The sequence below is a fragment of the Pollicipes pollicipes genome, unplaced genomic scaffold (assembly GCF_011947565.3).
Source record: "Pollicipes pollicipes isolate AB1234 unplaced genomic scaffold, Ppol_2.1 Scaffold_3447;HRSCAF=4054_pilon_pilon_pilon, whole genome shotgun sequence".
NCBI lineage: Eukaryota > Metazoa > Arthropoda > Thecostraca > Pollicipedomorpha > Pollicipedidae > Pollicipes > Pollicipes pollicipes.
In genome coordinates, this window is record NW_023596297.1 from 10,265,204 (window position 1) to 10,281,394 (window position 16,191).

Consider the following 16,191-nt stretch of genomic DNA (forward strand, 5'->3'; position numbering starts at 1 on the left):
AGTTCTTGACAAGGCACAATTCGGAGGTGACAAGAGGACACCAATGGAAGCGCAGAAAACCTCGACCTAGGGCTCCCTTCCGTCGTAACGCGGGCCGTCAACGATTGGAACGCCCTTCCACACCCGGTCTTGTCGTCAACCTCAGATGAACAGTTCAATTCTGGGCTTAATATGTACTGGGCTGACATCATGTATGACGTCCCACACCAAATCTTTCCATAATTTGAGTCTGTTCGGCTACCGTACCGGGAGCCTGACAAGACCGGAGCATACAGGCCTAGTGGCCTTTTATAATTCCCAATCACCATAAGGTAAGGTAAGGTAAGTTAAACGTTACGTCACTTCAGGATTGCATGATCGATCAACCCTTCATTGAAATGCATCGAAAATATAATCTCAGCCTTAAATATAGTATCAATCGGCTTGGAAAACACCTACACGCTGCAGGAGTGTTCGCTGCTGTGTAATCTAGACCTTTGTATTTAGTAGCATGATATATTAAATATTCGCCGCAAACGCCCCACTTTGGTGCCCGATTCCAAACAGTTTTGATTGTTTACAGCTCGTACCGCTCGTACCGCGGGCGGTACTGCCTGGCCGATGCGTATTTAGGAAGGTAATTAAGGACAAGAGCTGTTTTCAAAGTGATTAAGCATGTGGTTCTACTAATCTGGTTGTTGGCTGATTATTCACTTGTCATCCTTGATGCTATAGTGTCCGACATCCTTGTGAATGGTTTTGATTTTGTTAGGGCTTAGCAGTGCTGGGGTCTTCAGCGCACCTTTATGGGCGCTTCTATCCCTTGCAATGCTTAGCATGTGTGTATTTTGCAGGCGTGTGCATCATTGTTGGGTATAACTAGCAATTTTTTGCACAACGTCGCCCTCATAGGTTTTGTTCTTTGTGCATCAGAGCTAAATCTGAAAATGACCACAAATCGGGATGCAAGCATGTACCCAATGTGATGTCCCCAATGAAAACTTCAAATAATTTCTGCCATCACACCTAACAGTTAAAAATAATCATGTCATGCAGTGCTGTTTTCATAATTGATCAACCAAGCTTCCCATGGCCCAAACACATATAAGGAGGAAATGCATGTTGCATGGAGTATAGGTATGTAGGGTGACAGTGAAATTGAACCCAAAAATTCAGTACATATATGGTGTAAATCTGTCTGCATGCAACTTGGAACACTTTTAAAATGTTTTGGATGGAATCATAATTTCAAGGAAGTTAACTGCTTGGTTATGCATTGCAATGAAGCCAGGACTGAGATGGCTACATGTGTGCAAAGTTCAGCCTGCTAATTTGGGTTTAAGATCAGGTACAAGCTTAGATGATGCAGTGTGTGCTTTTTTGCAGGATGAAACAAAGCCAATACTATGTTGCTTTTCCTGTTCATATTTAAGGAGACAAAGTATCCCTATCTCTGGGAGTTCTGAGAAGCACCCAAGCATCAGGTGCTAGTTTTAAGCTGCACTTTGAATAATGTGTAGAGGGTGTAATAGTATATAGTGTAATAGTATAATAGTACTTAGCACACTTCCCTTATTTGTTTGTTGGCTCTTTGTTGCCCAGGAACTTTCTCTTATGCTCTAATAATTCCATAAAGTTTTGGCCATGACATGAGGTATGAATGCTTTGAGAAGTGATTGTGCTGTAGTTATAATTTTGTTGTACCCAGATCACAATGCCATTGATTTGATTCACATCACTCAGGCATTGCAAAACAAAATAATACATAAGATCCTCTGGTTGATCCAATGTGTGCATGGTTGTCCTTTTGTACAAACACCTAACAGGTACATATACCTGCTTGTAGCTGATGTGGTCTGAGGATGAGGTTGATTTTTTTTTACTATTTATGATCAGATTTGCTATAATGAATGATCTGTTAATCACATATGCCAGACAAATAGAACACAGGAAATGCTACTCATTTAATCAATTGGCATGGCCATTCTCTGTGCTCAAAGACCAGTATTTTATACACAAGGATTTTATGAAAATGTACCTCATTAGTTGATAGTTGATATAGGTCACACAATCTTGGTAATCCCCTTCTGCTTGCATGTTGTGGAATGCAAAAGTTACCAGTACATAATATCTGGTACAAAACAAACTAATGGAGGCTGAGACAGTTTGCATGATAAAGATGATGATTAAACTATTTTTTGGTATTGAATTATGTTATTCATTGCATTGACTATTGTTAAATCTTTATTTTAATCCTTTAATGGTTAAATTATTGAATCATTTAAATGGTATGCTTGCTGAACATTCAACCCAAATATTTCTATTGCCATTCTGTTTTCAGATGCAAACCATGCATGTTTGATCTAAGATTCTAGTTGGTATTGATCTTGCTCAGCAAAACAGCCAGCAATGTGTATACAAGGCTGCAGGTTCAATCCTGTAAGTTGTTTGATGTTTTGTGTCACTGGTTTGACAACCAGTCACTGTTGACAGGTAACCAGCGCAATGGCAGGGCTGAACAGCCTGTTCACGTTCACCAGTCCAGCCGTGAAAAAGCTGTTGGGATGGAAGCAGGGTGATGAGGAGGAGAAATGGGCAGAGAAGGCAGTGGATGCACTGGTCAAGAAGCTGAAAAAGACCAAGGGCGCGCTGGAGGACCTGGAGAACGCGCTGAGCCGTCCCGGCGAGCGCACCAACTGCGTCACCATCCCGCGCAGCCTAGACGGCCGTCTGCAGGTGAGCAAGCGATGTGAGCTGGGGAAGCTGCGCCCATGATAGGCGCCCGTACTCAGACACTAAGCCGTCGAGGTGAGATGTAGAGAACGCCACAGGTCCCTGGAAGTGTGACAAGTGGAGTAGAGGTGACATGCCGTGGTTTCGCGCCCCACTGTCGACGAGGCGCTTCTCCGAAGGCAAGAAGAGACCTGTACCGCGGGCAGCCGTGCTATGGCGTTTCGTGACTGGGCCGGCGAGCTGGGGAAAAGCTTCCGATCGTTCGAGCTTGTTGGGCGTGGGGACAAAGTTGGTGCCAATGCACCAAGCTGCACTTAGAAGCAAATGTGGCTTTTCTGCCAGCTGTTTTAATTTTTGCCCCAAGGCTACTGTAGTAAATTACTTCTGTTACTGAAGTGAAGTAAAAGGTCACAGTTTGGTTCCAGTGGCGCATTAATTGCCTTTGCACTTCGTGATCGGAAGGGGGGGGGCCGGTAGTGTAGTTGCACGACTGCGTTAACCACTGCGTAGTTAACACGACTGCGTTAACCACTGCGCGTCTGGGAAACCAGAGGTACGGGGTTCGATTCCCCGCGATGCCCGCCCTTCCTGCCAGGGTGAGAGGCAGGCGACGCCATATAGCCTCAGCAGCTGAGTGCGTCGTAAAGCCCCAATGACACACACACACTTCGTGATGGGTTTCAGTGATACAGCATTGCTACTATCCTGCATATTGCGGTGCCTGGCATCTTTTCGTATGGTGACGCCTGTTCTGCCTTCGCATGCGGGGCATGTAACGCCGGCTCCGGCGTGCCGCAGGTGTCGCACCGCAAGGGCCTGCCGCACGTGATATACTGCCGCGTCTGGCGCTGGCCCGACCTGCAGTCGCACCACGAGCTGAAGCCGGTCGAGGACTGCGCCTACCCCTTCACGGCCAAGCAGAAGGACGTCTGCATCAATCCGTACCATTACAAACGCGTGGAGAGTCCCGGTTAGTATCCCGGTCACGTGATGTGTGAATCACAGGGAGGCGAGCTGTTGTTTTAGGTGTTAAAGCGGCTTGTAGCGAGGGTTTGCCCTTTTATACACATTGACCATATTCTATAAGCTGTCAGCAAGCATAACTTGGTTTTCAAATACCCATTACATGTTCTATTGAATTCAACTTAATGAAACTCATCGCGCTGTTTCGCGGCCTGCGCGTCGTTGGTGCCGCGGTGTAGTGGCCTCGGTCTAGTCACGCCGACGACCCCGCCCGGCGGCCCGGCCGACCCCGACGTTACCACTCGCTCCCGTCCCCCGCCGACAGTGCTGCCGCCCGTGCTGGTGCCGCGCCACAACGAGTTCGCGCCGGGCCACTCGCTGCTGCACTTCCAGCCGCAGCAGCCGGAGCCGCTGATGCCGCACAACGTCAGCTTCAGCGGCCAGGGCTTCAGCCAGCCGGGCTCGCCGCCCAGCGGCGCGCCGTCGCCGCTCTCCTCCATCTCGTGCGTACCCGCCAGCGACAGCACGCATGGACTAAACAGTTTGGCAGCGGTTTGGCCAGACTTGTGTCGTCTGGATTTTTTGTACTGTGTCGCCTGGGAAAGGAGGTGTTGAAGGGGGGGAGGGGGAGAGGGGGACACAGGGATCACAACCTTACCACTATTCTAAAAAAATGGAGTTAGCCTGCTAAAGACATGTGTCAAAGCAATCCTAAAGCTGGTGAGCGGCTCTCAGTTGCGAGGCACTAGGCCATCCAATGACGCACCGCGGCGTCCGTGGGTCTGGTGTGCGGCAGCACTGTGAGCAGCAGGGTGGTTTCGGAGCACTGACGCCCTGTTCTTGCGTGACGACTATATAATGTATTGTGCTGGAAAATGTCCAAATGCTTCATATGGATGTCATTCGACCGAGATTACATTGACCTCTGGTGAGGAGCCAGCTCACTGTTGGTGCATGATTGCGTCAAAACCAAGAGGTCGTGTATACCCTGCTGTGGGCCATTGTTCCTTCTGACCTGTAAGCCGATCTGCACAGTCTGGTCTGTTGTCTTATTGCCTGTCTGCTGTGTGGCCACCTGCTGTTTACCGTGTCCTGGGTGTGGGTAGTCCCCCGTTATTTTGCTTGGGTGGTGTGTTCTTTATCTCAGATATGCCGGACTGTCATCTGTCTGCACTTTGTGACTAGTGCCATGGTGTGTGTGCCGGTCCAATGTCTGGCCGCTCTCTGTCTGACGGCGGGTGGCTGTGGCCAACCCGACCGTTCCGTGCCGTGTCGGCCGTGTCGCTGTACTCTGTGTCGGCCGTCTCACTGTGCCCCGTGTCGGCCGTGTCGCTGTACTCTGTGTGTCGGCCGCCTCACTGTGCCCCGTGTCGGCCGTGTCGCTGTCCTCTGTGTGTCGGCCGTCTCACTGTGCTCCGTGTCGGCCGCGCCGCTCTCCTCTGTCCTTCGGCCGTCTCACCGTTTGTCGTGTCGGCCGCGCCGCTGTCCCCTGTCCGTCGGCCGTCTCACCGTTTGCCGCGTCGGCCGGGCCGCTGTCCTCTGTCCGTCGGCCGTCTCACTGAGCGCCGTGTCGGCCGGGCCGCAGCTCGGCCGGCTCGCCGCGTCCGGTCGGCGCCGGGCCGCAGTCGCCGTTCGGCCTGCAGGCCGACACGCCGCCGCCGGCCTACAGCCAGCTGGACGAGGGCGGCGCGGCCGGCGGCGACGCGGCCAACCGCATGGACACCTCGGGCGGCGCGGTGGCCGCCGGCGACTTGCAGCCCATCACATTCCAGGTGAGGGCGCGCCGCTCACGGCTGGAGCAGCAGCGAGCCAAGCCGGCTTGGGGATGCATCGGAACGGCCGCTCACTGCGGCGCGCATTAAAATGACATTATGAAATGACCGGGTGTTATCTTTAGTTTTACCCGTCTTATTTGACGCCATCATATTAGGATGGCTTACGGCAGCCATCGCTGCCGCTTAGCTACCCGAAGCCCGCACATTTACGTGCATTACGTGTGGCGAGCAGCATAGCATCGGTGTCATAACTGCACCATGCTTCACATGTGTTGACACACTTGGCATGTGTTCAAGTCAGAACGGCCAGTTACATTTGGTCACACACTGCCCTCCCCCCTCTCCCTCCCTTAGTATTAATAACCACTACTATGCGAGCCAGAGCAGCTGTTGTGTTTATGTTATGCAGTGCATTTAAGTGCGCGTTGTTCTCGCCCACAGGAGCCAAAATTCTGGTCCAGCATCGCCTACTACGAGCTGAACAACCGCGTGGGCGAGGTGTTCCACTCGTCGGTCAACTCTGTGATCGTGGATGGCTTCACCGACCCCAACAACAAGTCCGACCGGTTCTGCCTCGGCCAGCTCTCCAACGTCAACCGTAACTCCACCATCGAGAGCACACGCAAACACATCGGAAAAGGTAAGCTGGTTGAGGCCCATCGAGCCGGAGGTCCGGCATCCCGCCCACGCCAGCTGGGAGGGCGTGGTGCAGGTGCCGGGCCGGCGTCCCGCCCGCACTGGCTGGGAGGGCGTGGTGGAGGTGCCGGGCAGCGAGCGTTCTGCCATCCATTCGTGTTTTGTCTCGTTGATCCAGAGCATGTGCTGGGCATTTGATAGAAAGTGCTGGGATCCGGTCGAGATGCGCATGATTTGCCGTGACGACTACAGCGCAGAGTTTGGTAGGTGGACGGGGCGCCGGATTTGCCGCGTCCCACCTTGACCAGACCGTGACTGTGACCTGACCGTCGGCTGGGTGGTCGGCAGGCGTGCACCTGTATTACGTGGGCGGCGAGGTGTACGCCGAGTGTCTCTCCGACTCGGCGGTGTTCGTGCAGTCCCGCAACTGCAACCACCACCACGGCTTCCACCCGTCCACCGTCTGCAAGATCCCGGCCGGCTGCAGTCTCAAGATCTTCAACAACCAGGAGTTCGCCCAGCTGCTCTCGCAGAGCGTCAACCACGGCTACGAGGCCATCTTCGAGCTGACCAAGATGTGCACCATCAGGTGGGTGGCTCGGTGGCTGGCAGGGAGGGAGGGACTGAGGGGGGAGGGGAGGGGACGGGCGGACATCTGACACAGACTCATTGCTATCAGGGAGTAGGCAATGAGAAATGGTGCTTTTATGTGGTCTTGCATGCCGCGTTTCTCGTCGCAGTTGGTTATGTTTATGGCTGCGAATCGGTTGGATTGTCTTGTGTGCATTGAGTGAGTGAGTGAGTGAGTGGAGTGAGTGAGTGAGTGAGTGAGTGAGTGAGTGAGTGAGTGAGTGAGTGAGTGAGTGAGTGAGTGAGTGAGTGAGTGAGTGCGTGCGTGCGTGCGTGCGTGCGTGCGTGCGTGCGTGCGTGCGTGCGTGCGTGCGTGCGTGCGGGTGCGTGCGTGCGTGCGTGCGTGCGGAGGGAGGGAGGGAGGGAGGGAGGGAGGGAGGGAGGGAGGGAGGGAGGGAGGGAGGGAGCGAGCGAGCGAGCGAGCGAGCGAGCGAGCGAGCGAGCGAGCAAGACTCAACTCTATCACCAAGAGCGTAACTGAGCTGTGACCGCCGCCACCGCGCGCCGTTGCAGGATGTCGTTCGTGAAGGGCTGGGGCGCCGAGTACCACCGCCAGGACGTGACCTCCACGCCTTGCTGGATCGAGATCCATCTGCACGGGCCGCTCCAGTGGCTGGACAAGGTGCTCACGCAGATGGGCTCGCCGCACAACGCCATCTCCAGCGTGTCGTGATGGGCCGGCCGGGGCCGGCGGCGGCGGCGGCGCGCGATCTCACGGAGGGCCGCCGCGAGCGACTCTCCCCGGCCGCCGCCGCCTCGGACTCTGAGGCAGTCGCCTGTCGCGAGGCTGGCGCCGCGAGACCGCTGCGCTGGCAGACAGCCGCTGCAGAGGCTTCCACGCGGACGCCAGGAGCCGGCGAGAAGCCGCCTTTCCTGCCGACGGCGTCAGGAGGTCGCCGTCCGGTGATGCCGCGGGACTCCCTTCCCTGGGGCCCCTCCCCCTCCTTTCCCCCCGCTCCCGCCCCGGCGGCCGCTGCCGTGCCGGGACCCGCCCGCGCCCCTGTACATAGTGCCTTGGCACGCGGCGGGTCCAGAGGCAGGCGTGCGCGCGGTGTCCGCGTGGCCAGTAGATCGAGCGGTAGTGCGAGCTTGGCGGCCCCCCGGTTCGGGGCGAGCCCCACGCGATCATTGTAACGGGCGGCGCTTGTTCGTGGCCATAATGCGGGCGCGACGCGAACATTGCGCGCGCGCTCCGCAGATGCGATGCCACCGACGTCTGCGCGACCTGGCCCAGAGGTGGCCTCCAGTATGAAGTAGGCGGCCCGGGGGCGGCGCCGGACGTACTCGTGCCATTTGTCTGGTGATCTAGTTGGACGCGGCCAGTTGCAAGGCGTTGCTCGGATGTTGATTTGATGGGATTTGAACCTGATGTCACGCCCGCCGCGACCACGACACACGGTCTGCGGCGCCCCGCGCGTAACGTGTGCATAATACGAGGCGGCGAAAGGGCCCGAACGGTGACAATCATGTGACGTCCAAAGCCGCTGGCCCTGCCAGCTGACAAGACAACGAAATGCTCGTCCGATTTGATCCAGCTTTTATCGTGAGTCGTTTAATGTGAATAGCGTTTTTACTATAGTAGTGGCTTGTAGGGATTGTGCTTGCAACGTATAGCGGCGAATAGCATTACCGTGCTGGCCTCGGGTGCCGCCCGCGATGGGGGCAAAGGCATTTGACATTTCGATATATTTTCGCGGCTTTCATACGTGGAATCTTGTTTTGCATAAATACACTTCAGAGTGCTACCCGGATGTCACTGCAAGATCAAGTTGCAGCTTGCGACAGCAGCCGGCATCTTGTCAACTGGCAGCTTTGTGTGCTCCAGGGATCCCCATCGAGACTGTGAGGGGCGAGCCATTAGTTGAAGCGTGCTGGGGAACCTCGAACCTGTTTAATGCAGATAATACTGGCTCATTTATGCCGAGGAAGCATCTCGTCAGCATCTCCTGGCAGCCTTTTACTACACATAAGCAAAACACGTTTGCAATTGCGACGTCGCACCCCCTAGCACGCTTGGGGAGATCAGAACCGGACAAATACGCCCATCTGGACGCGCAGCATGCGGTAACGTATGGGATGGCTTTGAGAATATTCACGTCCTGAATGACAGAGAGAACGGGGGCAAACGACAGCTTACCACAGGGTTACTTTTTAAAGCATCGTCTCGGTTTGTTTCACACTAAAAGCATGATGCCAGTTGGCTCCACTCCGTGCAGAGCCAGGTCGGTCCGATCGCCAAGGCAGCAGTAGGAACGCGGCTCACTGGGTCGTAAAAATGCACCCATTATCGTCTCAGTCGTTTATGCTTAAGAAATCAAAGCAGTACCACCTTGTGTTCTCAAAGTGGCGTCGACTGAAATTCATAAAACCTTTGGACAATACCGTCGTGCATGCCATCATCCATTGTGGTGCAACTCTGTAAGGGGTAGAGCAGCCTTGGCTATGCATCATGCTCTGCACTGGGTGAGCGCATAGCCCCCGAAAAAAACTGACCTCGCGTCCGGGCCAATGGCTGCGGCTCGTCGGCGTCTGCTGAGCGGGCCGTGACCCGGACGCCGGGCCGGCCACCTCTCGTGCGACCCCGGGTCACCTCGCGGCGGTGTCAGGCTTCGCCGGTGACGGCCGCTTCCCACCGCCGGCCTCGGCCGCTGAAGGATGGCCGCGGTTCGAGCCGGCGGCGGTCCTGCTGCAGCTCGGGTCACACCGCTGTCGCCCTTCAAGCACCCCGCTTCCGTCAATGGCAGGTTGGCCTCAACTTCTTGATAGCTCGTCTGGCTTTGCATGCAACTGCTATGAGAGATACCCGCCGTTAATTTAATGAGAACAACATTAATTTTGACCGGATAATCGAGATGGATACCATCAACTCTCATGCGTATTATAACACCAACCCGTACCCGCTTGTTAAAAACGCGTAATATTTTGACCGAGTAATGTTACTCTAACTCAACACGACTGCCACAAAGCGCTCATCGGGCGTCCCGATCCACCGATCTTGTTTGTCGAGGTCAGAAGCCGCCGTGACCCCTCCACTCAGCTGACCGCACGTCGCCATCGAACGCGCTCCGGCTCCCTCGGGCCGACCGCCGTGCGAGCGGACGCGCGCCGGGCGCCAGGCGCCGCTTGACACTGACCTCGGCTGACGGGAGTCAGGGGCGCGGGCCGGGATGGGGCTGCCAGTCGGAGAGGCGCTGGCAGAGGGGCGTCACGTGACCGCGCCGGGGCATGGAGAGCAGCCGCCTCGACGTGCGCCTGGTGCTCGGGCCATCCGACCGCACAGGTATGGACCACACTGGACAGCACAGGTATGGACCACGCTGGACAGCACATGTGCGGACCGAGCTGGATGGAACGGAGACGGCCTACGCTGGGGACAAGTACGGGCCGTGCTAGACGGGTGTGTGTGTGATTGGGGCTTTACGACGCACTCAGCTGCTGAGGCTATAAGGCGTCGCTTGCCTCTCACCCTGGCAGGAAGGGCGGGCAACGCGGGGAACAGAACCCCGTACCTCTGGTTTCCCAGACGCGCAGTGGTTAACGCAAACGCCTTAACCACTACACTACCAGCACCCCCAAAGTCCAACCTAGGGGATAGAAACGCGTTTTCAATACGTAACTTGTGCGCCGGAAATGTGGTGAAATATGACGAACCAGCCGGAATCGGTCCGCACTATTCCTCACGTTGTTTACATGGGTTGCCTAGAAACGCATGTACGAAAAGGGTCGGGCACGGACTACGCTAGGCAGGACAGGCACGGACCGTGCTGGGCGGGTCGGGTACGGACTTCATTGGGAAGGACAGGCGCTGGGAGGACCTTACTGGACGGGTCAGGCACGGACTGCTCTAAGCAGAACAGGTGTGAGGTACGGGAGGCCTAAAACATACCGCTTGTTTTTGTTTTGTTTTGTTGTCTTTTTTAGTTGTTTCAACTACAGTAGCCGCGACAGCGCTCTAAAACTGGGATGGGGCACTTATGAACTGACTGCGTACAGTACGACCGCCCTTTTGCCTGCAACCAAACATCACAGTTTTTCAAAGGCACTGTAGCATTTTCACCTATGTAAAGGCATCACCCGGTCTCCCCCTACGAGCGTGGTGTAATTCCCTATTCAGTGTCTCAGTAGTCGAGGATGTGCAGCCGATCATGTGTGTAATGGCTTAGAAAACCTGATATAGACTCACATTGACAGGAGAGCATGCATTGACAGAAGCCATGAACGTAACCACGCATAAATCGCTAATGGAATCCAGTTCTGTTTTGGTACCACTCTATATGGTCAACAAACAAAAATAGCTAAATCCGTCCAAACGTTAGTGGGATCCAGAGCACCCTCTCCCCATGATGGTTACGCCCAGGCGTGCCTCCCTACACGTTATTACGTGTGCCTGGCACCCCCGGTTCTCCGCCCTTCACTCTCGGAATCGGTCCAAACGTTGGTGGGGTCCAGACTGCACCGTCCCCCGTGATGGTTACGCCCAGGCGTGCCTCCCTACACGCTATTACGTGCGCCTGGCACCCCGGTCCCAGGCCCTTCACTCTCGGAATCGGTCCTAAACGTTGGTGGGGTCCAGACTACACCGTCCCCCGTGATGGCTACGCCCACGCGGGCCGCCCTACACGTTATTACGTGCGCCTGGCACCCCCGGTCCCCCGCCCTTCACTCTCGGAATCCCGGACGAACAACCAAACAATACCGGAATGAGCCAGGCATCCGAACAAGCCGGCAACGCAACGTTTCTTCCGGTGCGCAGTGTAACGTAACACGTCGGTATCTGTCACCTCCGCATACCGGTGCTGCGTTCACACGCTAACCAGGTCGGGATGGCTCAACACTCACGAAGAGACGCTAACGCTCCCAACGCTCCACTTGGCCGGAATTTATGCGTCTCGTTATCGTTTGCGGTTAGTGTCGCTTCGCTCGCACTTACGCCTCCTTGCGGGGCCAATGCGTGCTCGGGGTTATTCGAGCGGGATTGTTCTCACGCATCAGCCGCAACTTTCACGTCCCAGGTGCCAGTGCTGCGGCTGGCAGAGCACACGGCGCGGAAGCTGGTCGACATGATGTCAAGGTCGCACGTCTCGAGGCGGAGCTGGCGCGGCGCCAGCACGAGCTGAGGACCGCCCGGGTCAGCATGCACAGGGCGGCTCGAGGCTTTGAGGCCGCCCTAGTTGCGGTGAACTTCTTCCACAGAAAGGTAGTTAGCGACGTTACGTAAGGTAATTAGTGATAAGCTAATGCGAAAAAGGTAGTTAAAAGGTAGTTAACGCGTTGGCTGACGATAACTGAACATCGTGAACGCTGTGAGCTGTGGCCCGTACCTAAGAACGTTCAGTACTTCCACCAAAGTTTTCCTTTCTTCAGTGCTTGTTTAAGTTAAGAAAAAAATACGTTTTTAATAAGTGTTAGCAAAATTGTGCAATGCAGACTTGCTTTCGTTGCACCCTCCGATCCTTTATGCCGACAAAGGTATGTCTTTTTTGGCTGCCGCATGCGCTGGCCTGGACTTCGACTGTTCGTTTGTCTCTTTCGTCGAGGTGCGATATAGGCGTGGACGTACATTCTAGCTGGCAAATGAGTATTATCCAACCCAACACGCTGAAAATGAGCTGTATGCACCATTCCACATAACATTACATCTCACATCGTTTCTGTTGCAGTGCGCGCCTGCGCAGCTAGCAGATGAAGTGAAAACACTAAAATACCGTAGTTTGGAGATTCAGCAGTCACTCGGTAAGGTGAAAAACAAACATTGAGCTGCATGCGGTGCATGGCTGGGACAGGCGTTACACGCGATAAGCTATGCGATATCAGCTGAATCCTGGGCACAGGTGCCATCTTAGGCGCTGAGGCGCAATTAGGTTGCACTGGCGCAAAATAACAGTCATGTGTCTCGCGCCGTTGGCCAAGAAGAGCCTCCTTGATGGCAGTTACAATTACAATTACAAATATGACAAATAACAATCATGTGTCTCGCGTTACTGGTCAGCTGGGGCTCCCTGTGATCGGCATCTCAACTTCAGCCATGCCTTTTCAGACGAGGCCTCCGCTAATCAGCGAAGGGTGCAGGAAGCTCTGCAAAGCCGGCAGTCGGACAGGCTGCAGTCGAGCAACCAGAGCCATCCGATGCTCCAGCGGCGAACCGCTGACTTCGCTCAGGAGCAGACCATCGGCTCCACTCAGGAGCAGACTACCGGCTCCACTCAGGAGCGGACTATCGACCATGCTCAGCAACAGACGACCGGCTCTACACAGGATCGGACTGACGACTCCGTTCAGGAGCAGACTACCGCCTCCACTCAGGAGCAGACTATCGGCTCTACTCAGGAGCGGACTACCGGCTCCACTCAGCAGCAGGCTACCGGCTCCACTCAGGAGCGGACTACCAGCTCCACTCAAGAGCGGACTATCGACGGTGCTCGGCAGCAGACTACCGGCTCCACTCAGGAGCGGACTACCGGCTCGACCCAGGAGCAGACCGCGGACAGGGCTCAGGGGCAGATTGCCGATTCCAGTCAGGAACAGACTGCTGACACAGCTGATGGGCAGATTGCCAGCCCCGCTCAGGGGCTGACAACAGATAGCTCCTTTGAGGATTACACAGCTGGGTCCGCTCGTGACCAGTCCGCAAGACCAGTCCAAGATCAGTCTGCAGACCTCGCTCGGGAGTTGGAGGCCTGCCGTCAGGAGCTGGAGGAGGTGCGCGCAGCCTGGCACGAGGAGCAGCACCTTCTCCACCAGGATCTGCTGCATCAGCGGGAGCTGTACTGCCAGCACCTGAAGGAGCTGAGTCAGCAGCACCAGGACACCCTGGCCTCGGCCACGGCGCGGTGGCAGCGCCAGCTGACCGAGACAGAGCGGGATCGCCGGCAGAGGGACCAGGATCTTCAGCATCAGCTGACACTACTGGGGACAGAGAACCGAGAGCTTCGGCGGCGCTCAAAACTACAGGAGGCGGCGGCCAAAGCCGGCCAAGCCCAGATTCAGGTGACGGCAAGGGTTTGCAGGGATGCGAAACGGTGAGCGGTTTTAACAATGAAAGCTTCACGTGAAATGATAGAGCCCCGTTGGTTCCTTCACTGATAATTATCCTCATGTGAACCATGAGCGTTCATGTTGGCGCCACTGCTGCCATGTTCACGACCTCTCCATCGTTACGTGAGTTGCTGCGCATGCGGTCACACGCCGCATCCCCCCCCCCCCGCAGGAGCTGACCAGCCGGGCGTCGGAGCTGGAGGCAGAGGTGAACTCACTGCAGGCGGTGCTGGAGCTGCGCTGGCAGCAGGCAGAGGAGATGCGCGCCTGTCAGCGCCGGCTGGAACTGGAGAGGGCCGACAGCGCCCGGCTCCAGGAAAAGGCCGCCAGGCTGGACTCCAGGGTCGCCGAACTCGCCGCGTCCCTCAGTCAGCGGGCACAGGAGTTGGGGTGAGTTACCAGCCTCGAACACATACTCGTGAGCCGTCGGTAGGAAGTCGGCTATTCGGCTGTCTCTAGCAGTTGGAGCTTAATCAAATTGTGCTTACGTTCATCAGTGGCCATGCCCTGCTCTGAAAGACCGATCCCTTCCAGCGATCTTTCTGCCGAAAACAAAAAGCTAAAAGAGTGCCAAGATCGCGACAAGCTGACAATAATGCGACTGTCGTCGGAGAAGGAACAGCTGCAGTACAAACTCCGCAACATATCCGACGTCTGGAAGGCGGCAGGTATGTCTAGGCTCAGGCGACCACGGGAAGGTCACGAAATCATTATGGACCAGGCGATGGTCAATAATCGCGTGCGATCTTGGCCACTTTATCTCGCCTGACTGGACTTGTGTTTATTCTCATTCAAAGCCCAGAGGCGTATGACGGGCGATACGAGATTAGCATATTTGGAATGTTTCAGCCCGGGGAACAACCACTACAACGGCTTGTCATCTTATAACAACCGTTCCAGTGCTCTGTGTCGTTACACCGCGCGCCCGCGGTACCAGCAGTAGAGTGGTTAGGCTGCGTGTCCGTGAAAACAGAGGTGCAGTGGTTCGATTCCCCGCGTTGTCTGCTCTGCCTACCACAGTAAGAGGTAAGTGCCGCCACTCGGCCTCAGTAGCTGAGTCATAGTAAAGCCCTGATGGCATGGTGAGCCCCGGTGAAACACCGTCGTCTTGGCTCCGGTCTGACATCATGCTCACTGGCAGGCGTTCGGACTCGTTCGAACAGCTCCCGGTCCTGCCCCGGCCCGCCGCCGCTGGTCCGAGCCGGCAGCGAGTCGCCGCGCGTCTCCAGGTAAGCCGCGCCTCGCGGTCGCCGCCACGGGGCTCAGGTCAGCCCTCAGACCACTCAGGGGCACCTCACCGCACCCCGCTCCTGCTCCGCTCAACTGCAGAAATCGGAACATTGCAGCTACTCCTAATGAATGTAGTATTTGCATAAATTACCAGGTCAGCTGACGCTCGTGGAGTACATAGGTTCTCACGGGAGATCGTCTGGCGTGAGCCATTCGGCGCCTCGCCTTCTCCCCTCGCGACCTCCTCACCGGCCGGCTGGCGCTGACGCCCCGTTCCCGCCTCGGCAGACGTGGCGGCGGGCCGGCCCAGCCCCAGCCCGCGCGCCAGTCGCTCTCGCCGCCGGCGCCGGCGCACGTGCGCGCCGTCCTGCGCAAGGCCGACTCCATCAGCTGGGTGCTCGACATGGACTCGGCCGACGCAGACGCGCCCGAGGGCATGCCCGCGCTGGTGGTCTGTCCCAAATGACCCGCACCGCCGCCAGCCGGGCTACTGGCCCGCGCGACGGCACCGATTCTGCTGCAACTGGGCTGCCCCGCCAGTTAGTGGTCTCTCCGTGGAGACACCGCTTGCACGCCCGTGGTTTCTCCCACGTTTTATTCCGTTTGTGCTGTTCATTTTGTTTACCAGGCGCGACCTAGGCTGAAACCTCAACATTCTCTTTGAGACCAGGAGGTTTTTAAGTGTACTGCAATTGAAGACTGTCACGGACAAAGTTAAGTATGTCAGCTTATCTTAGCTGCTCACTTACAGGAACACCATACTACAGATTGCCGTACGTTCGTACTCCACGCCTGATATGGAACGTAGTCCTTATGTGGTTGTGTAGCCTTTTGTGACATTTCGTTGCCAATTTAATTGTATTGAAATTTATCATTCCAATTGACTGATTGCGTCCAAAATCAGCAGAGCACAAGAAGGAGATAGTCACAGTGTTTACTACTTAGCACATGGTGTTGTTCCTTTTCACATGCGAACTACGTTACACGTAACGTTGTATGAAGGCAGTACGTTGTATGCTCCCACGATTAGAACTTGGATACCTTCATTAAGAGAAACACGACGATGCGCGTTCATCTATTCCAAACTCACGCCGCCATAGACCTCTTTAGGCACCTAGCGACTACTTCAGTGTTTTCCTTAGTTATAGGACACTTGTAGCGTTGCAAATGGTACGTCATTGGCGACTCAATAGCCGCATCGGGAAATGAA

General features: G+C 55.7%; 1 protein-coding gene and 1 long non-coding RNA gene across 2 annotated transcripts; both read left to right on the forward strand.

Moving 5' to 3' along the window:
* Window positions 1-548: 548 nt before the first annotated feature.
* LOC119092023 (protein mothers against dpp) lies at window positions 549-8,454 on the forward strand. The gene is made up of 8 exons (XM_037214975.1): window positions 549-616; window positions 2,473-2,715; window positions 3,511-3,682; window positions 4,001-4,178; window positions 5,261-5,447; window positions 5,892-6,090; window positions 6,435-6,675; window positions 7,230-8,454. The coding sequence occupies exons 2-8, from the start codon at window positions 2,485-2,487 to the stop codon at window positions 7,387-7,389; spliced, it is 1,368 nt and encodes a 455-aa protein (XP_037070870.1). The 5' UTR covers window positions 549-616; window positions 2,473-2,484; the 3' UTR covers window positions 7,390-8,454.
* Window positions 8,455-14,045: 5,591 nt separating this feature from the next.
* LOC119091247 (uncharacterized) lies at window positions 14,046-14,970 on the forward strand. The gene is made up of 3 exons (XR_005093391.1): window positions 14,046-14,141; window positions 14,286-14,419; window positions 14,893-14,970. It is a non-coding gene; the product is annotated as an uncharacterized LOC119091247 (long non-coding RNA).
* Window positions 14,971-16,191: the final 1,221 nt, after the last annotated feature.

Excerpts from the sequence above, each read along its gene's own strand:
- LOC119092023 (XM_037214975.1), top strand. The coding sequence starts at position 2,485 with ATGGCAGGGCTGAACAGCCTGTTCACGTTCACCAGTCCAGCCGTGAAA. Across the intron at positions 6,091-6,434 it reads ACGCAAACACATCGGAAAAG|GCGTGCACCTGTATTACGTG; the intron begins GTAAGCTGGTTG and ends GGTGGTCGGCAG. Across the intron at positions 6,676-7,229 it reads ACCAAGATGTGCACCATCAG|GATGTCGTTCGTGAAGGGCT; the intron begins GTGGGTGGCTCG and ends GCGCCGTTGCAG.